General features: G+C 41.8%; 2 protein-coding genes across 3 annotated transcripts in view; one reads left to right on the top strand and one right to left on the bottom strand.

Moving 5' to 3' along the window:
• LOC144671361 (alpha-actinin-1-like) overlaps positions 1-6,987 on the bottom strand; it is a 106,178-nt gene extending 99,191 nt beyond the window's left edge. Inside the window, exon 1 of one of the 2 annotated variants that reach the window (XM_078533219.1) lies at positions 6,526-6,987. In XM_078533219.1, coding sequence (XP_078389345.1) covers positions 6,526-6,651 — 126 coding nt within the window. In that variant the 5' untranslated portion in view covers positions 6,652-6,987. The remainder of the gene's footprint in view (positions 1-6,525) is intronic. The other variant, XM_078533220.1, reaches the window with a different exon arrangement.
• A 253-nt stretch (positions 6,988-7,240) lies between these two features.
• The window catches only part of clip3 (CAP-GLY domain containing linker protein 3), a 147,069-nt gene continuing 127,868 nt past the window's right edge, over positions 7,241-26,441 (top strand). The window contains exons 1-2 of the mRNA XM_078533231.1: positions 7,241-7,382; positions 10,580-10,735. The gene's annotated coding sequence lies outside the window, so the exon portion shown is untranslated. The remainder of the gene's footprint in view (positions 7,383-10,579; positions 10,736-26,441) is intronic.

The following is a 26,441-nucleotide window of genomic DNA, read 5'->3' as shown; positions in this document are numbered from 1 at the left end:
TTAACTAAAATCTGAATGTACCCATTTCAATTTAAAGTCCAATAGTGATTTACCTCCATGGCCTCATTGCGCAAAGAATTCTAATATTCTCAACTCAAAATGTTTTTGTTGTTGTATCCATTTTGAAGCATTTTACTTCTAATTTAAAATTGTTAGTGAGCTATTGAGGAAAAGTACACTACGATCAGAGAAAGCGTAGTGGGAATGTTGGAATTAGGCAGGTAAATTAGCGCTTTATTCGCTATCCCAACACGTGCAACAGTATGGATATAACAATTCTGTGTGAGGAAAAAACATGTATACATAGCCTTTTGTTTTTTTAAAAAGCAAGAAGTATGACAAGTGAGGCAGGCAGATGGGAATGACAAAAATTAGGTACTAAGAGATAACATTATACACAAACCACAGGCTTGTTGAGGATTGCTTAAACTACCCAGTTTTGAGTCACTGCAACCTACATAATGATGCAATAAGGGCATCACTGGAATTTTAAAAACAGCATACGGTTTACTCCTAGGGTATACTTCATTATTCCACCCCAGAATGAAGCTGATTTTTAGCTCAAGTGTTTCCACCCTTTGCATAAGGTTCCAGTACAGACCTCAGGTAGTGGGAACACAGACTAGCAATAGTTATGGAGACAGAAAGAGGAGGAAACTAGGCTGGAGCATCAGGTGTAGTTAAATCATTTTCGACACCCAATTTATTGCAACAAGAGCACACGGCTAGGTCCTACTTTCCACAGCAAGATTCCAATTAACTTCAAAAACCCAACTACAAAAGTTAGTGGCAAAAGTACCTGACTGTCCATACTCAAAAGGCAGACAAGAAATATCACAGCAGTCAAAGCCCACAAATTATCAGTTTACAGCATTCTGATAACTAATTTGTTTTTGGCAAGCTCTTACCATTATTGTCAGTACAGTCTGGGTCCCAGGAGAGATGCTAAAATGACCTCTGTATTCCTCTCCCATTTTTAGATTGAGGTCTGACACTAGTCTCTAGCAATCTTACTGGAAGGTGGTTGGAAGCATGGAGGTCTTAGCTGTGATGGTGAATTATGAAATCAAAGGAAAATTATCAGAGACAGAAGCTATCAAAAACATTCTATTCATAAAATAATCTAGAACACTGATTAATATCTGTTTGCTACAATGGTCCAGATAGACAATTTTCACCAAAGCAATTGTCACTGGTGACAAACAAACATTGTGCCTTTTTTTTTTACTGTGAGCTAGTCAACCATTTAGCTTGCTTAGATAGGCTGGCTCTGCAGTTTCCCCAATCATAGGCGTAACCATCAAGAAGCCTGAATGAACAATAAAGTCTTAAACAGCTTCTTCTAATAGATAACCATTTGTCATCATCTAAGCTGGATAAAGTGCAAGATCTGTTGATCTAGCAGGGAGTAGTTAGTGAGTGGTTACATACCATCAGGATGCTAACCCAACAATGAGGGGGGTGCTGTGGGTCCTGAACAAAAATAGCCTTGGTTACCAACATCTTGTGGATACCGAAAGTGCAAAGTCATAATGAATAATTTGCATGTTAAATGAAAGAACTGAAAAGCCTGCAATCATGCAATAGTTTTGCTAAATAAAAATAAAATACTGTGGGTGCTAGAAATCTGAAATAAAAACAAAAAGTACTGAAATACTCAACAGGTCTGGCAGCATCTGTTGAGGGAGAAACCGAGTTAATGTTTCAAATCCAATAGGAAGGCCTACCTTCCTTCAGTTCTGAAGAAGTCATATTTGACTCGAAACATTAACCGCAACACATCAACAATCAATCTCCAACTTTGATTACAGATTGGACGCCAGTTGGTAGACACCAGGATGTGGGCAGCTAACTTGTGGGGACACTAGCCGATCAGAAGTGTCAGACAGCCTTTACATTTTATCCACCGTGGCAGACTTCACAGCACAAGTGGCAACAAACTACAATAGACATGATCTTAAACTGCCAATTACAACTTTGCTTTTCACCAGATCTATCCCAATGGCTGGGAAAAATCTGCATTTGCTAATGTTATCTAGTTCTGTTTTTAATTATTAATAATCACCATATCTGCTGTTTCAAGCCTGTTTGTAAATCTTCACATATATGTATAAAACTACAAGAAGCAACTCTGGCGACGTTTAAGGATATAACTGTTCATCTCACTTCTGTACATTTTAGTTTCAACATGAACCACCAATCAGGACTGTGTATTAATGCTTTGTTTTACTAAAGCCAGTTAAACAAACATTAAATAAAAGTAAAGTGGGTCTTAAATTGCTTGATAAGAGTTAAGCTTTGCTCATTGGGTTTTTTCCCCCCAATGCAGTGCTAATAATGTTTAAGTAAATATACACATTTTCTAAAGGTTTGCTGATGAGTGGCAGCTAAGTGTGACATTCTAAAAGTGGGAGTAAGTCACTGCTTTCAGACATCAGATTCCTACTAATCAAAACTCATCTAAAAGGAACCCTTTTGCTGCACTTTTTAAAAAAAAGTATAACATTTAGTGTTCCAATAAACCATATAGTTTGCGTTTAACCTACAAGATCTCTTTTTCTAATTCTTGGATATACAGGTAATCAGATCCCAATGTTTAAAGTTTAGATTTTTCATACATTCCAATCAGACTACATTGTCACATATCTTCAAGATCACAGGGTCTTTCATCTATTGGGATGTGGTAAATCCCCAATTGGCTCTGTGCAAACCATTAACTTATAGAGGCATAAGCACAAGGGCTTCAAATGCATCCAAGCCTGTCTACACAAGGTTCAAATTTAAGATTCATCAGCTTTAGAAAAAATAAGATTGTTCTGACCAGCTATTTTTAATCACAGACACTAACATGCTTGTATCAGGTTCACCAGGGGAAACTTCACTTCCACAAGGTTTTTACAAACTGCCTCTGAAAAGACACCTGCACAAATAAGGAAACAAAAGCCTCATGACAATGGCAGACTAGCAGTTTTTACTGTGGGCCATTAAATTTGCACATTAGTGAGTGCAATTTATTTGCAACTTAAATCCTAGCAGCACCTGGATAGCTTCTCGTGTACATTAGAATTATATTGATAAGTAAGAGCTCAGCAGCACCTGCTTATTGCCACAGTCCACGCAAGGGTCATGACCTCTACGTTCTGTTCTGCCTTTACACAATGCCAGGGAAAAGAATGGCAATACTATCATGTCCACAAAAAGTTTAAAGGGCAGAGTAATCAATTGCACAATTAAAAAACTGTTGAAAACAAACACCAGCATCTGTAAAAAGACAGATTAAAATATGGGTTCTCATCAGAAGAACATTGATTATTTCCCCAGGCTAACAGATCAGTGTATTACCAGAATATCTTTTTTAGCAGTTTTTATTGGTGCATATTTTGTTTCCCAACACAGATGAATACAAAACAAAAACAGAATTACCTAGAAAAACTCAGCAGGTCTGGCAGCATCGGCGGAGAAGAAAAGTGTTGACGTTTCGAGTCCTCATGAACCTTCCGCAGAACTGAGTAAAGTTAGGAGAGGGGTGAAATATTTATTTATATTTATAGTGTTATATTTCATCCCTCTCCTAACTTTACTCAGTTCTGCGGAAGGGTCATGAGGACTCGAAACGTCAACTCTTTCCTTCTCCGGCGATGCTGCCAGACCTGCTGAGTTTTTCCAGGTAATTTTGTTTTTGTTTTGGATTTCCAGCATCCGCAGTAGTTTTTTGTTTTTATTACAGATGAATACAATACTGCTCCAAGTTCATCCTGGCTAAATACTATAAATCAATTACAAGGTCCAGGAAAACATAGGAAACTTGTGTTCGTACTTCCACTGTACTCTAGATCACATTGGAAAAGTCTAGATTAAAGACAGGCATGAAATCTTGAAATGTATCTCCATTAGTATAAAAAGTGCACTTGCGATTTTCAAATTTGATAGCCTAAACTACTGTTCAAATTTTTTTTTAAAAAAGGTAATTAAGTAGCAATACTAAATTTAGTTTACTCCACATTTTAATCAGGATCTGAAGAGCCTGCTTTCATACCAACTTATAGTTCATATATGGTTCAACCGAGGCTCAGAATCCTAAAATCATAATGTCAAAAACTGCCGACTTGCCCCATTTATACAGCTTCCCCACAAATAGACCAAACAATTTGAATGGTTCATTTAAAATAGTGTGCAGACATCAGCATCTTGCAATCAACTGGAACAGCAGAAGCTGAAATAGCCAACTTGCTGGAAGAACACTGACCACTTAAGCTGCCAAATGTCAAACAGTCCAGGGGCAAAGCCTATCCAGTATAGGTTCAGCACACACAAGGCATTTTTGAATTTAAAAATGCAGAACTGGTACAGCACTGAAGCTCACTATGCCATTCTTCCCCATTTATATTTAATGTCACTGCTCCTCTTAAAAACTTTCACCATTAAGAAATAAGAACAGTTCACAATCATGGGTCAAAGATTCTGTCAGATCTCTCACTTTATAGGGTGTGACAACCTAGCATTAATGCGTCTATAATTTATGCTGCTTCTACAACTTAACAGAAGTTGACTCAAATGACTTGTGATGCTTTGAAGTATCCAATTTGACATATATTTTATGTTCTATTTTTGAAAACTTTTACAGCTTCCCAATGGCTTAGCAAATTTATGATCCACATAGACATGAAGGTCCAAGGTTCTATTCCCTACCTGGGTTAGCTTGGTTAATCTCAATAGCAGCATTATCATTGCAACAGGCATCCATGCTGCTGCACTTATGAGCATAAATCAGCCAGAATTACTTGTTCACAACTGTACTGCCATATTTCACACCAAGATGAGCTCCCAACCTCATATCCACGTCAGCATGAAGACCATGCAATTCTACCTCTAATATTGCCCGACTCCACTGCTGAAACCCTCATCCATTCCTAGTTACCTCTAGACTTGATTATGCCAATGCACACATGGACAACTTCTCACATTCCATCCTCTGCAAGCTTGATGTCATCCAAAATTCTGCTGCCCATGTGCTAACTCATCCCAAGGTCCATTCGTCCATCACCCATGTGCTCACTGGTCTGTAATCGGCTCCCAGTTAAGCAATGCTGAAAATTTTTAAATCCAATCCTGGTTTTGAAATCCATCATGGCCTGGCCATCCCTAATCTCTTCTAGTACCACAACCATCTTTGCTGCTTTATTTCTGGCCTCTTTAGCATCCCAGATTTTAAAATCATACCATCGGCAGCCATGCTGTCAGCTTCCTGGTCCCTGGAATTTCCTCTCAAAACCGCTCCACCTTTCTACCTCCCTCCCCCAAGAAGTTCCTTAAAACCTACATCCAACCAAGCTTTCAGCCACCTGCTCTAAAATCACCTCAAGTGGTTCTGTGCCAAATTTTGATTTACAACACTCCTGCAAAACCCCTTGAAATGTTTTATTACATCAAACAGTACCATATACAAGCTGATGATTGCTAGAGTGACTCGTACTGGTAAGTGTGCAAATACAGAAAATTGAGTGAAGGCAATTTGCAGTACTGTGATACTTTCTAGTCAAACCATTTAGCAACAAACACCACCCAAGTTTACAAATAAAATGCCCACTGGGACATTACACAGGACTGCTGGCCTCCTATCTACCTGCCATAATCAAAGCCTTCAGAGGGGCAAATACAATTAAAACACGTGGTTTGCTTAGTCAACTAGGTCCAGGACTGCAAAAGTTGCCATTTTGCAGACCTGAATACCTTTCGTAGTTCACTTTCAAACTCCTCACACTGTTGAATCACAAAAAATGCAGGAAGTTTTAAAGTACAAACAGTTCAGGATGTGCTTTTTGCCTTCCAGCACACTATATGCAACCTTCAAAGACAAAGTAATAAATGCAAACCTTGCCTTATTCTAGAACTACACTGTACATTTGCTTTCACAACAGATTGGCCTATTACCTATCCAAACTTAGTTGGTTCAGTTTTCAAAGAGTATAAGGACTGTAAAGTGAACTAAAGGCAGTCTGCCTTAAACAAAAATCCAGTCTGTCAATTCTGCAAACTGAAGAGCGTTGCCATAATAGCAAATGCTCTTTTTTTTTTCCAGACCTCCGGGTTAACAGGCGTGACACATACCTAACAGTATGCGCGAACGTGCACCTAAAATTAATTGGGGGGGGGGGGGTTCCAGAAATTCAAGGCATGGTGCTTAAAAAGTTTTAAAAAGGTGACGTTGACAAGAAAACACTGCTGACTGCACAAATCGCAGTTTTCTACTTTGAAAGGAGGAGGAGGAGGAGGAGAAGGGGGGGGGGGGGGGACATTTTTCCAGCTGTGGGGCCTGGTGCAACTCAATGCATTTGCTTTGCAAATGGAAGAAGTGATGTTCCTCCCCCCCCCCACCCACCCAACCCCACCATGGCCCTAACCTTCCCCTCCTCCGCCTACCGAACGCTTTGCCAGGATTTATTTATTATACGGCTCGGGGTGGGTTTTTTTTTTCTTGAGGGGTTTTTTTTTCTTGAGGGGGGGGGGAGGGGGAGGAGGGTTTACCTTCCGTTGCTGTCGCTCCCAGGCCGGGTCCAGCAACAGGTCGCGGTCCCAGTCCTCCTCGGGCTGCATGTAGTCCCCGTGGTTGGGCTGCTGAAACTGCGAGTTGGCTTCGTGATAGTCGACCATGTCCGGGGCGAGGGAAGGGACAGAGAGAGTGAGAGAGAGAGAGAGAGACTCCTCCAGGTGCGGCAAACCGGCCAAATAACGACAGAGCGGCGCGCGTTTCACTCGCGATCGGCCGACAGCCTCGACAGTCCCGCAAACAATAGCTCGGGGGGTAGGAGGAGGGGGTGGGGGGGGGGGGGAGAGAGGGCAATAATCAGCTTCGAGTCAGAACTTATCTCCCCGCTTTATGGTGTGAATATGTTTGTGGGTGAGAGACGATGCTCCTCCGTGGCCGCTCGCTCTCCTTCTAGCCGCCCGCCTCGCTCGCGCTCCGCTTCTTGTGCCTCCCCCACTTCCGCCGTAGTGCGCGCGCGTTCACCCGCTCGCTCTACCTCCTCGCGCGCGCGCTCTCGCAACCTCCAACTCCCCTCCCCTCCCCAAAAACAAACGGGTCAGGAAGGGCGGGGCACGCGGACGCCAACGCGCCTGCGCGTTATTCCCGCCGCCGCCGCCGCCGCCGCCCACCCGATCTTTCACCCCGCCACACACACACCACACCCCCCTCCTCCTCTGCGCCTGCGCTTCGCGGCCCCTGAGGCAGGCTGGGATTTGTAGTTGGCGCCCATTTTGCGGCACCTGCAGTCCAACTCCAGGCCACCAAACTGAGGAAGAATAAGATCGACGGTGGGAAGCCGGTTGGTCGCTTCATGCTAGTCTCGTCGAGGATGCGAATGAGAATTGACCCTTTGCAGGTTTGCAACGAAAGCACGATAAGTTTGAAGGTGGCAGAGCAAGTTGTGTCAGAGGATGATTATAGCACAAGGAGGTCATTCGGTCCATCGTGTCCTTGTCGGCTTTCTGCAAGGACAATTCACCAAGTCCCACTACCCCGCCCTTTTCCACCTATCTCTGTAATTTTTTTCCTGTTCCGATAATTATCCAATTCTCTTTGAATCCACCAGCACAATGTCAGGCAGCAAATTTCAGATACTAACCATTTTCTGCGTAAAAAGGTTTTTCCCTGTGTCACCATTGCTTCTTTTGCCAATCATCTTAAATTGATGGCCTCTGGTTCTTGATCCTTCTGCCATCAGGAACGGTTTCTCACAATCTAACCTGTCCAAATCCCTCATGATTTTGAACACCTCTGTCAAATCTTCTCTTAATCTTCTCTTCTCCAAGGAGAACAACCCCAGCTTGTCCAACCTATCCATCTTCCAATCTTCCTCTCAAGGCTGAGGAGGGAGATCAACGTCTTGAGTGATTTGCGCTTGCCTCCTCAACGATGAGAATAAATTAACTTTGCAAAACAAATTTGGAACAAAACAATACAATTTTGGAACTGGCAGGACAAATTGGTAAAGTTGTATCTTTTTTCACAAAAAGTACATCGCATCCTTGGCTTTATGAATAGAAACAAAAAATATAAAAGCAGGGATGTTAATGCTAAACTTTTTAAAATTACTTTTTAGAGCATTGTACCCAATTCTGCACACCAGGATGTCAAGGCCTTGGAGAGAGTCCAGAGGACATTTGCTAGAATGGTACCAGGTGGGAGCGACTTTGATCATGGAACCTGGGTGCCTAATTGCATATTTCTAATTGCCCATGAGGTGGTGATGGTGTTGCCATCTTGAACCGCTGCAGACCATGTGGTGTAGGTATACCCATGGTGCTGTTAGGGAGGGAATTCCAGGATTTTGACCCAGCTACGATGAAGGAACAGCAATATATTTCCAGGTCAGGGTGGTGTGTGACTTGGAGGAGAACATGTAGGTGGTGGTGTTCCTATGCACCTGCTGCCCTTGTCCTACTAGGTGGTATGATTGCAGGTTTGAAAGGTGCTGCGAAGGAGGCTTGGGGAGTTAGAAATCATTGAAAGTTCATGGTACATAAAGAGACCACTTGACCCATCATGTCTGTGCCAACCGAAAACGAGCCACCCAGCTACTGTTGCTGCAGTGTATCTTGTAGATGGTACATAGTATGTGATTATATAGAATTATAATACCAGCACAAAAGCAGGCCATTCAGCCCAGTTAGTCTGTGCTGGTATTTATGCTTCACGAGGCCCTTCCTATCCCATCTTCCTCATTTCAGCCTTTCAGCATATCTTCCTATTCCTTTTTCTCTCATGTACTTGTCTCAGTTCCTTTTGAAAGTATCTAAGCTATTTGCCTCAACCACTTCCTGTGGTAGTGCATTCCAAATTCTTACCATTCCCTGAGTAAAAACATTTCCTCTTGCTTCCATATTGGATTTATTAGCACCTATTTTGTATTTATGACTCCTAGTTTTGGATTCTCTCACAAGTGGAAATGTTTTACATTGAACCTCCCCAACCCATTCATAATTTTAAAAATCTCATAAGTCTTTTAAAGAAGAAAGCCTATTCAGTCTTTCCCAATAGCTATAATTTCTCATTTCTGGTACCATCCTTGCAGTTTCCCCAGTGCTTCTGTGCTCTTTCTATGGTATAGAGACTAGAACAATGCACAGTACTCTTCAGTGTAGCCCGACAGGGCCCTATACAAGCTTAACATAATTTCACTATTTTTGAATTCCACACCCCGAGGAATAAAACCCAGTGCTTGTTAGCACGTTTAGTTACCTTCTGACCTGCAGTGCTGCTTTTACTGGTTTGTTCTCCTGCATCTCCAGATCCATTTGCTCTTCTAGCCCATTCCTATTTTCCAGTGTAGAAGATTTTTGTTTTACCTACCAAAGTGCATCACCTCATATTCATCTATGTTAAAGTTCATTTGCCACTTAAACTGTCCAGTCTGCAAATTTCCTAATGCATTGATCTTCTTGAAGCAGAGAAGATTAAGAGGAGATTTAAGTGAGATGTTCAAAATTATATGTGGTTTGATAAATTACATGGAGAAAAACGTGTTTCTCGTGGCAGAAGGGGCCGGTAATTGGAGGAAACAGCCATAAAATAATTAGCAAAGAAGCCGGGTTGAGGGAGCAGGGTCAAGACATTTTTTTACTTAGAGTTATGATCTGGAATGCACTGTCTGAAAGGATGGGGGAAGCAAATTCAATACAACTTTCAAAAGGCCAACAGATTTCCATTGAATAAAGGAAAGCATTTCAAATTTATGGGGAAAAAGCAAGGGGGCTGAACTAATGGGATGTCCTTTCAGGGAGCCAGCATTGGCATGATGGGCTGAATGGCCTCTTCTTACACTATTATTCTAATTTACAGGGTGGGACCCTTCCCAGGTGGACAGATGTGTCTGGCCACTCCACAGGCACTGAGCGCCATTGGGTGTCTCCATCTTTTTCTGTTTCAGGTTTCCAGTATCTGCAGTATTTTTCTTTTTATTAGTTTGGTTATGTTGTTTATTGTCTATTTTTGGTGTCCTTGCCTGGGTGGGGAAAGGTGGGCTGACTCGTGTTTTTGATGGCATTAATCCCAGTGCCAGTCCACCAGCAGCTCAATTCAAAATAGGAGAGATTCACATAGTGTGGTTTGCAGGGTTAAATTATCAGGACGGTTGTACAAACTTGACTTCTTATTCGCTTGAGTATAGATGGTTGTGGGATAGCCTAATCAAGATGTTTATAAAAAAGATAAATGATCTGGTAGGGTAGATGCAGAGTAACTAATTCCTTCCATGGGGGACTTCAGCAGAAGTGGACAAGTTCTTACAATTAGAGCTCAGCCATTTGGGAGCGAAATCAATAAACACATTTTTATACATATCATCATGGAAATCTTGAAAACGCGTCACCAAAAGGCTGTGGAGACTGGGTTAATTTAAATTTTCAAGCCTGAGATTGATAGACTTTTGTAACAAATCAAAACTGATTGAATGGTGTTGAGGTATAGATCAGCTATGATCTAATTGAAACATGGCAGAACAGCCTGAGCAGCTGAATGTACTCAGCATGTTCCTATGGAAAAGGCTGCATGTTACTTAATTGTTGTTTATCATCCTAGGCCATCCTCATGCATGTCTTTGTCACCTCTCGACTTGAGTATTCCAAAGCATCCTGGCTGGTCTTCCACATTCTACCCTCCATAAACCTGAGATCTTCTGCTGCCCGGGTCCTTACTCATACCAAATCTAGTTCACCTATCTGGATTGGCTACCTGGTAAGTGATATCTCCATTTAAAAGTTCTCAAACTTATTTTCAATTCCCTCCATGGCCTTGCCCCTCCCTATCTCTGAAATTTCCCCCAGGCCTAAAACCCTCCAAAAATACCTGCACTCATCTAATTTTGGCCTTTTGAGTATCCCTGACTTTAATCGCGAAACCATGGTGGCAGTGCCTTTCTCAACTCCCTGGGTCCTAAGCTCTGGAATTCCCTCCCTAAACCTTTCTGTCGCTCTACCCCTATTTCCTCCTTTAAGACATACCTTAATACCTACCTCTTTGACCAAGCTTTTGGCCATCTGACCTAATGTCACCTTACATGGCTCGGTGTCAACTTTTGCTTTACAATTCTCCCGTGAAGCGCCATGGGATGTTTCATTACATTAAATTAGATAATGCCAAGCTTGGTCTTTAAAAGTCAGTAGGATTTCATTTTATTACTTTCCCCTTGCTTGGATTAGAATTTAATCCATGAAGCAGGATGAGACATGCTTGTGTATCATATTCCAAAATGTACACAGAAAGAGCTCTGTGATCAGTAGCCTGAAGAAAGAAGACGGCTCATTAATGTCCTCGCAGCCAGACTTACAAGCATCAGCAAATCCTTTAATACCAGGCTGTATGATGTGAAGCCCACAGACAGAACAGCAACCAAGTTCTTCCTGACCTCAAATTCAGAGGTTTTGGACACTAGCCAGCAGGAGAGTCTAGATTACCGGCAAACAGTGGACGAGCTGACTAGACTGTCCAATCCTTTGAGATGAGTAAAACTCCTGGAAGTGACGGTTTACGAGTCAAGTTGTATTCAACTTTGTGGAACTGTTTTAACCCAGACCTGCTGGAAATGTACAAGCCTATGCTTCTGATCAGCAACAACTCAATTCATTTGGAAAGGAATCATCACCTCACCTAGGAGCAGAAAGGGGAGAGAGAAGACATCAGGAATGTCTCTGTTTAACATGGGCTACATTGGAATTCTGTCCAATGTGATTGCCAATTTGGTTAAGTCTGCTCTGGAGCTGGTGATCCACTCGTATCAGGCCTCTGCTGCACCTGGCAGGATGATGGACTCAAGCTACTTCAGGATATAGTTACCTATGTACAGGACAGGAGGGTGGACACCTCTTAATCAGCTTTAACCAGGAGCAGACCTTTAATAGGACATTACACACATACATGATGGACGTGCTCTCCAAAGTGGGGTTTGGAGAGGGAATTCACAGTTGGATCCAACTGTTCTACATATATGAGCTGGAATCAGAAAGCTTTCCCATCAAACCTGGAGTCAGGCAAGGCTGCTCTTTCTCCTCGGTGTTGTTTGTGTGTTGTATTGAGCCCTTTGCCAAGCCCAACTTTAAAGATATGGGCATAAGTAGGGTGATGATCCCAGACAGCAGAAGCACCCTGGTCAGTACTTCCCTGTAAGCTTTAGAATGATTGACCTAAAAGGAAATGGTGTATTTGGTGACCGCTTTCATGCTTTTGGAGACAGCATGCTTGGCCAGTTCCCCTGGCAGCATGAGGCGGACAGCACTCTGGATCTCTCTGGCCAAGGTGACATGGCGCTTGTTGTATATAAACATCGTTATTGTCTTCCACTCACTGACCTGCAAACCGACAGTGAATGCATGAGCATCTGCGACCAGTTCAAACTGGTATCTGGGACAGAGTAAATTGCAACAAAAGCTGAATGGCATATTTGAAATTTGGGTAAAGCAAGGAAAAGAATAGGATTATACTCCTGATAATCTGTTCACTGTGTGACAAGGGCCTGTTTGAATTTGTGTGACTCATCTCTGACAGTGTAAAATCATCGTTTGAAAATAATTGAAAACTTTCATATGTCCCATCCTGAAATAGAGCCAGTGGACGAAAGTAATCGACTTTTATTTCAGAAATTTTGCTCTTTCCTCCCTTCCTTTTGCTGTGTGGCTTACGCTTAAGAAATTTCTGAATATTTCATTACAGACTTAATTGTCTGGACAAAACCCAAATGCATGGCTAACTTAACTCATTATATATATCAACCAAGACACTATAAAGACAGATGCACATTTACAATACATAATGGTTCTACATTTGTAACAATGACATGCTTATAAGAGCTGGTTTACGTAAACATTTCACTATTGTGACTGCCTGTTGTAATATTCACTAGCAAAAATCTTGGCAGGATAATCGTGCTGTCACCAGGTTTATAATGATTAAAGATTCTGGTCTATAAACAGCTATGTTCCAGTGTTTAGTATCAGCCAATTTCTGTTTTAAATGTTTGTGCTTTTCTCACAAGAAGTTTCCAAGAGTAATTTAATATACCCACAATGGGTATCCATAATAGAACTGTCATTCAGATTGAAAGGGTCTTTAGATTGTACACAGAGTTGCCAACTCTGGTTGGAGGTATTCCAGGTGGTTTGACCAGAGGACATCTGATCATGTGAAGCTGGTCAGGTGATGGCTGATCATGTGACACCCACAAATGTCAATGCATTTACCTTATAAAATTCAAATCCAATGCAGTTGATTATCCCTTTGTTGGTTTGTGACAACAGCTGTTATATTAGAAGTTCCAAGAACTAGGAAGCTACGCGCAAGCTGGCAAAGCTGAGGAAGACTAGGAACTGAATGCAGGGGGAAGGCATTCACAGGGAGGAAACCAGCAATGGGGACTCACTTTGATTTCACCAGTTTCTCACTGAAATTGCACCTTTAACGTATTAATAATGGTAACACCCAGATTCTATTCGTAACTGACAATACAATAACTCAGTCTATATGTAATCGCTAGTAATAGGTGTAATGCCCCAATATCCTACCTATAAGAACATAAGAACTACGAGCAGGAGTAGGCAATTCTGCCCCTTGAGCCTGCCCACCATTCAATATGGTCATGGCTGATCTCATTTCAGCCTCAGCTCCAATTTCCTGCCCTCTCCCCATAACCTTTCAACCCGTTACTAATTGAAAACCTGTCTATCTCCTCCTTAAATTTAGTCAGTGTCCCGGCATCCACTGCACTCTGAGGTAGTGAATTCCACAGATTCACGACCCTTTGAGAAAAGTAATTCCTCCTCATCTCTGATTTAAATCTACCACCCCTTAGGCTAAAACTATGGCCTCTCGTTCTAGAATGCCCCACAAGGGGAAACATCCGCTCCACGTCTACTTTGTCTATCCCCTTTAGCATCTTATATACCTCAATTAGATCCTCTCATCCTTCTAAACTCTAGCGAGTATAGGCCTAAACTGCTCAATCTCTCTTTATAAGATAAGCCCCGCATCTCTGGAAACAATCTAGTGAACTTCTTCTGAACCGCTATAACTAGTAGTAATCTTATAATCCATTGATATTCACCCTCCAGCCTGAGCCAAAATTCCCTCGGCATTGCAGTCAGGCTCCCCAGTCAATGACATTTTTAACAGACTCCCATCTCTCTCCCTGACTCCTTAAATGGGAGAAATTGGCAAGAAAATAATAGACATAGCTCAGACCTGAAGTTGCATAACTTTGCTGTGATTATTTGTCTAAACAGCACAAATCATGACCCACGTGAAGTTCTGTTTGCTTATCATTCCCATTCACATTGGCTCCCTAGTTTGAGCTCCTTATCATCATCCTCAAATCCCTCTACAAGTTTGTTCGCCGCAATCTCTGCTGCATTTTAGGTTAGATATTAAACCCAGGCCCCATCTGCTGTTCAGATGAATGTAAAAGATCCCATGACACTTTATTGAAGAAGAGCAGGGAATTCTAGTGACTTAGCCAACATTCATCCCTCAATTACATGTGTCAATTGTATTAATTTAGGTTAAATACACACAGGTGGAGGGCATTGATTGGATGGTTACTTGAGCACATATAAAGAGACACTAACACAGGAATTGAGTGGGGTCAGGGGATATATACCAGACATGTTTCACTCTGAATAAATCTATTCCAAGTAAAGACTGGTTCTCATTTCTTCCTTCACTAACTAGCTATCAGTACGATAACAACATGCCATCAAAACTAAATTAACTGGTCATTCAACTCATTGCTCTTGGCAGGATCTTGCTGGGTACAGATTGCTACAAAACAATGACAACACTCAGAAGTAATTTATTGTTTACGAAGCATTTTGTGACATGCAGCAGACGTGAAATGTTGTAGAAATGTAATTCTTTCCTCTAATGAGCAGGAGGAGTGAAAATTGACAAGAACTAAAAGACAGAAACATGGTATATTGATCTGTATAATATTGAGCCAAGTTTTTGCATCAAATTGCACATAGTGCAGTGTAGCAGAGAAAAGCCAGAACTTGAGTTTGAAAACAAAGAAACTTGAGATGTCATTAAACAGATCGTTTGGCACTAACAGAATAGTTAAATTGTAGCTGATCACAGTTTCATGTTAGAAGTATAACAGTTTAAGTATGTAGAGTAGCAGAGAGTACTGCATTTAATCACAGTGCAATCTACGCATACTCATTTCACAGACATGAGAAGTATTTCTGATGGGGCAGTAGCCTGCATCAATTAAAGTTAACTACAGCTGCTTTTGTCTCGCATTTCATGGCATGCTAATGCTGCCAGCTCCCAATGCATGAGTCTTCTACACTGGCGGCAAACTCAAAGGAAGCTTGCTGGATTTGTTTAAGCTGATGACCAGCAGGACCCAATAAAAAAAGTGTTTTTCCTGCTGCCAGCCTTAGTGAATTCAGCAAATTAACTCTGGCGTTGTCACTACCTGCATGTTGCTGATTAATGAGAACTAACTGCTTAGTGTTCTCATCTAATCCACTGTATTTGTATTTCCCAATTTCTCCACTCTCGTCCTGAAAGCAACAACTCAATAGTCCATATCCACAGTTCTCAAGTCCCTCATCCAAAGCATCCATTCATGACAAACTCCATCACACTGTTCTGATGAAGAGTCATACGGACATTTCCATTTAGTAGTAACCAGGAATGGAAATTGGCCCAAAACGAAATTCTACCTTTATGACTCTTGCATTTGTTACTGCGTGTCACTCAGTCAGTGCTAGTAATCTGCCTTCATAACATTAAATGGCCCTTCCTCCATTTTTTAAGCACCAGCAGTTCCCTAGTGCCTCACTCCATTTGCTATGGCATTACTTATGGGTAGTGTGATGTCTGGAGCACAGTTGTGATGTTCAGCTGCCCAAGCAGAGCTGTGTTGATCCAGACCTATCTCTTTAAGACCTCTGCTCAGATACTCCCCATAGGGAAGTGGCCCAAAAGGGCACAACCTGAGGCTTGATAGAGGTTAATTATTGAGAGCAGGTGCTTAATTGCAAGGTCAGAAGAAACAAACAGGAAATGATTGGGTTTTTTTGTCAGAATGCCTTTCATACTTTGAAATTGTATACCAGAAGTGTAATGGATGTGCAGTAGACGCAAGATTTTGAGATTTTGAAAGATAAATAGCTTCTCAATTGCAGTAATGTGGTGAGTGACTACAGGGTTACTGCAGGCACTGTGTTTCTATTTTTTAGCACATGTATCACATTATATAGGCTTGTTTCCTTCCCACCACAACTTCAAAGTACTCACCTCAAATTCAAAAAAATATAATTAACGTAACAGAAAATTTATGATTCTTACCAAGAGACCTTTTAGGTGTCAAGTTAAGTAACAGTCCCCAATTTGAGGAGGTTGGTGGCTGTTTCCTACATTGGTAGTAGTTATTCTTGGGAGCTTGAACTGCCTCTAAAGCTATGAATACATTATTAGTGTTTGCTGATGCTTCCTTGGCTCATTGTCCAACTCTATGGAACTTTTCTCTGCATTATTCTCATCCTTTCAACTTCAAAGGCAGCATTCACTGATCATTAGCTCTTCCTGTGTTTGAAGTGTCTACGGTGCCTGCAGGTGTTTCTTTGGTAGCAAAACATTCTTCCCTGAAGTTTAACTGTGTCAACACCCATAAATTTAAGGGACCAGGAAAATTCCAGGTTCAGTTCCTGTTCAATTTGTTCATCTCAGGCAAGATCAGCAGCAAAGTGCTACGGTTGGCCTCTGGTTAGAGAGAGGAAAATCGTACAGAATACATGCTCCTGATTGCTATTCAGTGGTTACTGCTAGGCATACACGTGTGAACATTAGAATGGGACAGGGGTTGACTCACCTGTGTTGAGAAACTGTCAAATTACTTCTTAACACTTCCTACCATTTTTGACGCTGAAATAATGGCTTTTTGTTATGAGTTACAACTACAGATGGGTGAATGATGGTGGTGTAGTGAATTGAGCAGCCTGAGAGGTTGAAAGAATGATGGGTAAAAGATGTCCTTTGAAGGCAAAGTCAATGATCTTGACCACCCACATTAGACCAGGGAACCTCTTGCATCATTACTGCCAGGTCTTTGGGGTCAGACTGCTGGCATTGATTTTCCTGGCAACCAGCTCCCATTCCTTTCTGAGGATCTGGCTTGAGGCACCTGCAGAAACATCACCTCTCCCCTCCTGTCAACCTCCAACACTAAGGCCTCCAGTGCTGCATCTGTGAACCTTGGAGCCCTCGCCCTTCCCTGGTGCTCCATTTGTGTAGCTCCCATGCAACCAGTATCAGCACAAGCAGCCAGCAGCAGTTCCCTTCCAATGAGTGCAGCCCCCCCTTTAAGAGGAGAAGGTTGGTTGCACCATATGCTAGCAGTGCACACTGCTCAGCCCTCTGCTGAGTGCTCAGGTAGCCAGCGGTCTGGGCCTCATTCAGACCAAAACTACAATTAGCTGCATGAGGAGGAGCACCAAGTTTGTATGTTGTCTGCCTCAATGGGTGTATGCAGCCGCAAAGTGTGATCACTGCATCCAAAAATAGCCTTCAATCTTTGGTTTCTGCTTTCTGTATTGCACAGGTTGAGTTTGCAGCTCCATGTTCCTGTCTCTGTAGCTCTCCACTTGATATCTCTTCACCTGCCTTCAAGAGCTCATAAAAACCAAATACTTTGACCATGGCTTTGATCTTCTTCCCCCTTCCCTAATTCCCTCATCAAGTGCCCATTTCATAAAATGCTCTGAGATTCTTATCTACCCAATGAATGCTATATAAAAAGGTAAGATTGCATTGTTCTGTGATCCTAGTATGTGAACTATGGATAGGTTTCTGATTTAGTCATTATTACTTAGAACTTGCTTTACCACACACTTCCTGTTGTGAAACTTATTTCCTATCAGTAAACTCCATTTATAACCAACTAATTTACTGCTTGAAGCCTCTGCGTGGTTGAGGGCTGTTTGCCGAACCCTTTCTCATTAGTCATAGGTGATCTTGCCCACAATATTTGCACCATTTCCCAAACAACCCAAGTGCTCAGGTAGCCTTGCAAGTGAATGTAAACTTGAAACACTCTGCTTTTTATTAGTTTTCTTTGCTCCCAGTCCATGTGTTTGACTGAACCTATGGCAACACAGCTTTTAAACTTGCCAGATTCACCAAAGCTGGCAATCAGTTTTTAAAAAAAAACATGCTTTTCCAATCCCTGGCCTCAGAAAGTTGGTCACATTTACTTCGGTGTTGCTGTGGGTTGTATAATATGTGCGTGCTGGGACCAAGTGGCATTACTATGTCACTAAATCAATATAAAAGAAGCTTCTATATGTTGTAAGAACAAAAAACTACTGCGGATGCTGGAAGTTCTGCCGAAGGGTCATGAGGACTCGAAACGTCAACTATTTTCTTCTCCGCCGATGCTGCCAGACCTTCTATATGTTGTGCTGTTTGTTTTATGCTCTGGCATGTCCCAATGACTAGAGATAATTATAAATTTAAATCAATGCATTCAATTCATCTTTTGCAGTAGACATATAGATTTTCTTTGTTGTTCCTTTCCTGAGGGAAAATGGGCTTAAAACAATATTCTACCCCCTCCCTCAGTGATTTTATGCTTCAGTATGTTGCTGTATCAAAGCCAATGTTCTGAACCACTACCCAGTGATCCATGAGTACCCATATGCACAGATCACTAAAAGCTCATACAAAAAGTACTCAAAAAGGCTATTGGAAAGGTGGCCTTTATCTCGAGGAAGTTTGAATACAAAAGTGTGGAAGTGATACTTCAGCTGCAGCAATTCTTGGTCAGACCCCATGTTCTTTGTTCTTTATTCTTTGAGGATATAGCAAGCAGGGTAGATAAAGGGGAACTAGTAAATGCAGTGTATTTGGATTTCCAAAAGGCATTCATTAAAGTGCCACATAAAAAGTTACTGCACAAGATAGGAGCGCATGGTGTTGGGCGTAATATATTAGCATGGATAGACGATTGGCTAACTAACAGAAAATAGAGACAGAATAACGGTAATTTTCAAGTTGACAAACAGTGGGGTGCCACAGGGATCCATGCCAGCTGATCCTATTTCTTATGTAATGCATTCAGTTTTGGACAGCAAACCTCAGGAAAGGACCTTGGAGGGGTGCAGATTCACCAGAATGATGTCAGGCCTAAAAGTGTTAAGTTAACCTCTTAACCTTCTAAACTCAGGTTAATTAATTAAGGTGTTTAAAATGATAAAATCATAATATAGGACAGATACAGAGAAACTATTTCTCCAGATGGGGGATCCAGAATAGTGGGGCTGAGGATTCAGAAGTGAAGTCAGAAAGCATGTTTTCACACAGGATAGTGATAATCTAGAACTCCTTTCCCTAAAAGGCTGTGGATGTTGTGTCAATTTCAGTTTTCAAGATTGAGATGATTTTTGTGAGCTAAATTTTTTTAAATCAAATTATATGGGGGGAAATGACTTGTGAATGGAGATGAAGTATAAATCTGCCATTATCTAATCGAGGAGATATGGTGACATAATGGTAATGTCATTGGACTAGTAATCCAGAGGCCCGTGTTAATTCTTTGGGGACATGGATTCAAATCCCACCATGACAGCTGGTGGAATTTAAATTCAATTAATAAAATCCCTAGTCTCAGTAATGGGGCAGAATTTTGCCCTCGATGGGCAGGTGGGCTCCAGCCAATTGCCGCCGCCGAAACAGGCCCCGCCGCCATTTTGAGTGGGTGGGCCACCCGACGCGGGGGGGGGAGGATTCCCCAACTGTCAAAGTGCGCTCTTTCACACATGCACGCGAGAGAGCGCACATCTCCCTGAGACTAAGTGCTGTCCCAGGGAGAGCGCTGAAAGTTTTATAAACTTAAAAAATAGAAAAATAAAAAAATTATTAACATGTCCCCCTCGTGACAATGTCACACGAGTTAATAAATATCACATAAAGTTTATTAAAGTTTATTAAAACAGACATGAAACCTCATCCCGCTGGTGGATGAGGTTTCATGTTTTTTCAGAAGCCTGCCAGGGCTCCTGGCCTGCTCGCCAGCCTTAAGGTTGGATAGGCAGGCCTTTAATTGGCTTAATTATCCTGTCAATGGCCTCAATTGGCCATTGACAGGTTGGCGGGCGGACAGCTGATTTCGCTGTCCACCCGCCTTCCTGAGTATTTAAATGGGGCGGGATGACATCGGGGCCCCACCCCCCAACTCGCTGACAGGAAAATTCTGGCCCATGATTGTTGTTTTTAAAAATCTGCATGTGACTCCAGCCCCTACAGCAATGCGGTTGACTCTTAACTGCTTTCTGCATTGGCCTAGAAAGGGCAATTAGCGATGGTCAACAAATCTTGTTTTTGTCAGCGAAACCCACATCCCATTAAAGAAAGAATAAATTTTAAAAAATTAATGGTGGAACAGCCTCAAGGGATTGAATGTTTCTATGCCTCTGTGATCCTTAAGTGGATATTATTTGAGGATAGGTTGCAACACTCTGGTTTGATTGTCAAGGGTCACACATGAAGGATAACCTCTCGGATGAGATACAGGAGGGTTGCTGGTGCCAATAAAACTGTACCCAAGAGAGCATGAATGCCTTCAGCAGAGTTGTAGAAAAGCACAGGAAAAGAAATATAATGCATAAAGAATTCCAGACATCAACTGTGTGCCTCACTCATTAGATAACCTTTTACTGCAAAAACAATCTTTTCAAAAATATTGGGTTTTGCAATATAAACCTAATGTAGCTTTAAAGTACAGTTATTGTATCACTTGAATATTTCGTCAAGCTTAGACACGAATGTGTTACAATCACACCCAAAGACACATAATGATATAATAACTACCTGAGTTGCTTGGATACCTGAATCCTGGCCGGTTAACATCTGAAACAGCAATTGTGTAACATTCAGTACGGTTTGCTTTGTAGCAGCTGTATTATCAATACCACGAAAGAATAAATAAGCGGAAACTGTTTCCATTGGCAGGAGGATTGGAAACCAGAGGATACAGATTTAAAATAACTAGCAAAAGAATCAGATGAGAAATGAGAAGACATGTTTATACATATCGAGTTACCATTAGTGGGAACTCATTGCCTGAGAGAGTGGTGAAAGCATATTCAACAGTAACTTTTAAAAAAGAATTGAATATATGCTTGAGACAGAACAGACATCATGGGCCAAATGGCTGCCTAGTGTGCTGTATGATTCTAAGGATGCGGAGAAAGAACAACGGAAAAGCAAACTTCAATAATTTTACAGAATAAAAATGACCTCACCCTGGGTGTTGCATGTCAGCATGTTTCTTCCTGGGAGAATAGGAAAGTGTGAGTGCATGTTTTAAGGCTGTTGTGATTGTCAATGAAGAGGTATCCTTCCTCTTGGGTCAGACTGGACCTTCTAGAACATAAGAAATAGGAGCAGAATGAAGCCATTTGACCTCTCAAAGCTGTTCTGCCATTCAATAAGTTCATGACTGATCTATCTTATCTACGCCTTTTCCTGCTATTCCCATATCCCTCAATTCCCTTATTATCATGAAATTTATCGATCTCTGACTGGAATATACTCAACAACATAGCATCCACAGCTCCTTGAGTTAAAGAATTCACAGCCTTTTGAAGAAATTTCTCCTCATCTCAGTTCTGAATGGCCGGTTATTTATTCTGAGTCCGTGACCCTGTCTTCTAGACTCCGCAGCCAGGGAGGTTATCATCTTAACATTACTGTGTCAAGCCCCTTAAGAATTTTACAAATTTCAATGATACCACATCCAATTATGCTAAACTCTAAGGAATATAGGCCAAAGCTACTCAAATTCTACTCATGACAGGATCAGTCTAGTGAATCTTCATTGCTCTGCTTCTAAGGCACATATATCCTTCCTTAGGTAAGGTGATCACATTGTTTCATTTTTCTGACCCAATTCCTTCACTGCTCCATCCCATCCTGAGATCACAGAGGAACCAAGTCATGTGCCATTAAAGCTTATGATTCAAATCTGGAGATTGTGTAAACAGGAGCCAACCACTCTGTTACCAAAGCTACAGTCCTGGCTCGCATGTCACATTACAGTGGGTAAAAGGAACTTGACCTTCAAAAACAAATTTTAAAAGGCATTTCCTGTTTTCAATATTCCTCTTTTTGTTTTGAACTTCTGTAATTTCATAAGAAACTGCCACTTATATTAGGCATTTGAGGCTCTATATTCACACATTCAGCACTATTCCTTCCTTCCCCCCCCGCCCACCTGGTTTATTGCTGTCACTTACAGAAATGGGATTATTCTGAAAATGAAAAATGTTTTGCTGAAATTTATCGTTTATCTTTCCCTCTCCTAGAATAAAGTCCCTGTACTGTTTACTCAATCCTGTGGTCTGTGGCACAATATTGCAGCACCAGACGCTGGGAGAGTAGGGTGGGGCCTTCCTTTTGCAAGGCGCCCAGAAAGCAACGTGCAGATTCCTGTGGTGCTGAAGCAAGTTCCAACAGCCTCCTGTAAGACAGCTGAGGATTCTCCACTCAGTGTCGATCTTATAACTGAATTACATCCGCTTGTTGTTAAATTGCCTGCACAGTGGGTGGGGGAGGGGGCAGTGAGGGAAAGCACAGTGCTTGAACACTAAAAAATGCGAGGATTCTGGCAAATGTTGCTGAATCTCTTAAGGGTTCACCCCAAGACATTCTGCGTGTGTAAGTGGCCTCAGACTGCAATCTGAAATATTTACTTCAAATTTGGGACAGTTATTACCCATGCCAGGCACTTTAGCAGCTTACCAGAACTTTTCCCACTTGCTGCCCTCTGTAATTTTGCATCTATGTTTGGCTCATGAATAACATGGATTTAATTTTTTTAATAAGCCTTTTTTTTTTACAGAAAATCACAAATTTACAAGTAAACCAAAGCACAGAGGCCATTCAGTCCATCTGTGTCTGTGTGCTTGCTCTGGACCAGAGCAATTCAGATCTAATCTCACTGCCCTGATCTCTCCATGTAATCCTGTATTTTCCTCTGCTTCAAATATTTATAGTAGAAACCATGAGTTCATTATCAGACAACAATAGGACAAAGTTGGTGGGGGTGGGGGGGTCGCGGTGGGCGGCGGAGATGGTGGTGAGAAAAGTGCAGGGTGCTTCTTTCCTGGAGGTGTTGAGGCATGTTGGGCAATAGCCAGAGGCACAATTGAACTGAAAGCGTTAGGAGGATGTCTCAAAAAATTCCGGGCTTTGCATCAGGAGAATAAATTATCACTAAAATTGTTTTTTGGGGGTGGGACAATACAAAAAGTCAATTTGCCACTGTATGACATGATAAAATGCATGCTTTTCTCGCACTTCATGGCTATCCAGTGAACCCATTTTTAGCAGTATAATTATTTAGTATGGTCCTATTAATTACTACACAAGTAACCCAGAGGCAACAGTTGAAATTCCACCATGGTACACAGTTACATAGAATTAAATAATTTTTAGAGCACAGAAACTACACCAGTTTTTATGCACAATATAACCCTCCTCCCATTTTGTGTCACCCAATCAGCACATCCTTCTATTCCTTTCTCCCTCATGTTCTTATACAGAATCCTTTTGAAATGGACAGGTTGTGTAATTGAACTCAATGAATTTGTGGGTTTAGCGCCAGAGAAATTACTTGTGGAACCTGCTGAATGTCGTTAAGACCCAACAATTCATTAATGTCCTTTGGTGAAAGGAACTTGCTTCTTCTACATGGCCTGGCCTGCATCAGACATGATGTGGTTAATTTCTAAAAAGGTCAATGAGGTGGCCTAGCACTCAGCTACTTACCGCTACAAAGGCCCACTAACTAGCACCTTCTCCAGGCAGCTAGAATTGGCCCATATAAAAGCAGCCTTACCAGCATCACCCACATCCTGAAACACGCTGATCTCTAGTGAAGGTGAAACAGAGTACTTGATGTGCTTTACAATGGTGCAATTGTTTTTCAGAAGGAGAGATTTAAAAGTTACATTCATAATGGATGGTTTTCATAACACAAAATAAAAAGATACCTTTCAGTTGGAAAATATTAGGTTTAATAACTGCCTAGATACTTGCTTTTATCGTGTCATTCATATGTATCAAAACACTTCACACACTGACTGTTGTTATGTGGGCAAATATGGTAACCATTTTCACCAGCAATGTCACACAGACAGTAGTGAGACAAATGACTCTTTAACCTTTTTTTTAAGGGGGTTGTTGGTTGAGGGAGCAGTTTTGGCCAGTACACCAAAAAATATGCAATATTTCAAATAGGGCTCAATTTAAATTCTCTAGCACCCAGCCAACCAAACGTGCTGAGGTCAGAACCCTAATCCCTGCTGTGCTAGTTAAATTAATATATTTCCCCAGTCCCCATAACATTCTTTTCTAAAGTTGCCGGCTGCTGTACTGTAAACCTGCCAAAAACAAAAATTAGAATTCCGGATGCTTTCTGAGGTATTTGTAATGTAAATAAAGCTTCCTGTAAATCTGAAACATTCAGACACATTCCATGTTACTTCTGACTCTTCAGAAATGGGGAAGTTTGTCAGAATAGGACAGAGTGTTTGGAAAGGGCTAGGAATCTAACTTCAAGCACATCAGATAAAGGGGCGACAATGAGAAAGGGGACGGGAAATACAGGACTGAAGGTGTTGTATCTGAATGCACGCAGTATACGAAATAAGGTAAATGAGCTTGTGGCGCAAATTGAAATTGGCAGATATGATGTGGTGGGCATCACAGAGACATGGCTGCAAGGGGATTAGGACTGGGAGCTAAATATCCAAGGATATACATCCTATCGAAAAGATAGGCAGGCTGGCAGAGGGGGTGGGGTTGCTTTGTTAGTAAGAAATGAAATTAAATCGATAGCAAGAAATGACGTAGGATCAGATGGCGTAGAATCTGTGTGGGTAGAGTTGAGGAACCGCAAAGGTAAAAAAACCATAATGGGAGTTATGTACAGGCCTCCGAACAGTAGTCAGGATGTGGGGCACAAGATACACCAGGAGATAGAAAAGGCGTGTAAGAAAGGCAAGGTTACAGTGATCATGGGGGATTTCAGTATGCAGGTAGACTGGGAAAATCAGGTTGGTAGTGGATCCCAAGAAAAGGAATTTGTGGAATGTCTACAAGATGGCTTTTTGGAGCAGCTTGTGGTGGAGCCCACTAGGGAACAGGCAATTCTAGATTTAGTGATGTGTAATGAGGCAGATTTGATAAGGGAGCTTAAGGTGAAGGAACCCTTAGGAGGAAGTGACCATAATATGATAGAATTTACCCTGCAATTTGAGAGGAAAAAGCTGGAATCAGATGTAACGGTATTACAGTTGAATAAAGGCAACTACAGAGGCATGAGGGAGGAGCTGGCCAGAATTGACTGGGAGATGAGCCTAGCAGGAAAGACAGTGGAACAGCAATGGCAGGACTTTCTGGGAGTAATTTGGGAGACACAGCAAAAATTCATCCCTAGGAAGAAGAAGCATACTAAAGGGAGGACGAGGAAACCATGGCTGACAAGGGAAGTCAGGGACAGCATAAAAGCTAAAGAGAAAGCATACAATACAGCGAAGAGCAGTGGGAAACCAGGGGATTGGGAAGCCTACAAAGACCAACAGAGGACAACTAAAAAAGAAATAAGGAGGGAGAAGATTAAATATGAGGGTAAACTTGCCAATAATATAAAAGAAGATTGCAAGAGTTTTTTAGATATATAAAGGGTAAGGGAGAGGCAAAAGTGGACATTGGGCTGCTGGAAAATAACGCTGGAGAAGTAGTAGTGGGGAACAAAGAAATGGCGGAGGAACTGAATAGATACTTTGCGTCAGTTTTCACGGTGGAAGACACGAGTAACATCCCCAAAGTTCAAGAGAGTCGGGGGGGCAGAGGTGAGTATGGTGGCCATTACCAAGGAAAACTAGAAAACAAGGTGCTAGGAAAACTGAAAGGTCTGAAGGTGGATAAATCACCTGGACCAGATGGATTACACCCCAGAGTTCTGAAGGAGATAGCTGAAGAGATAGTGGAGGCGTTAGCGGTGATCTTGCAGGAATCACTGGAGTCAGGGGGGTCCCAGAGGACTGGAAAATTGCTAATGTAAGCCCCTGTTTAAGAAGGGAGTGAGGCAAAAGATGGGAAATTACAGGCCGATTAGCCTGACCTCGGTCGTTGGTAAGATTTTAGAGTCCATTATTAAGGATGAAATTTCAGAATACTTGGAAGTGCATGGTAAAATAGGGCATAGTCAGCATGGTTTCATCGAGGGGAGGTCATGCCTGACAAATCTGTTAGAATTCTTTGAGGAGGTAACGTGTAGGTTAGACAAAGGAGAGCCAATGGATGTCATCTACTTGGACTTTCAGAAGGTCTTTGACAAGGTGCCGCACAGGAGGCTGCTCAGTAAGATAAGAGCCCATGGTGT

This window comes from Cetorhinus maximus, chromosome 32 (assembly GCF_964194155.1).
Source record: "Cetorhinus maximus chromosome 32, sCetMax3.hap1.1, whole genome shotgun sequence".
Taxonomy (NCBI): Eukaryota; Metazoa; Chordata; class Chondrichthyes; order Lamniformes; family Cetorhinidae; genus Cetorhinus; species Cetorhinus maximus.
This window is presented reverse-complemented; position numbering and strand designations above follow the sequence as displayed.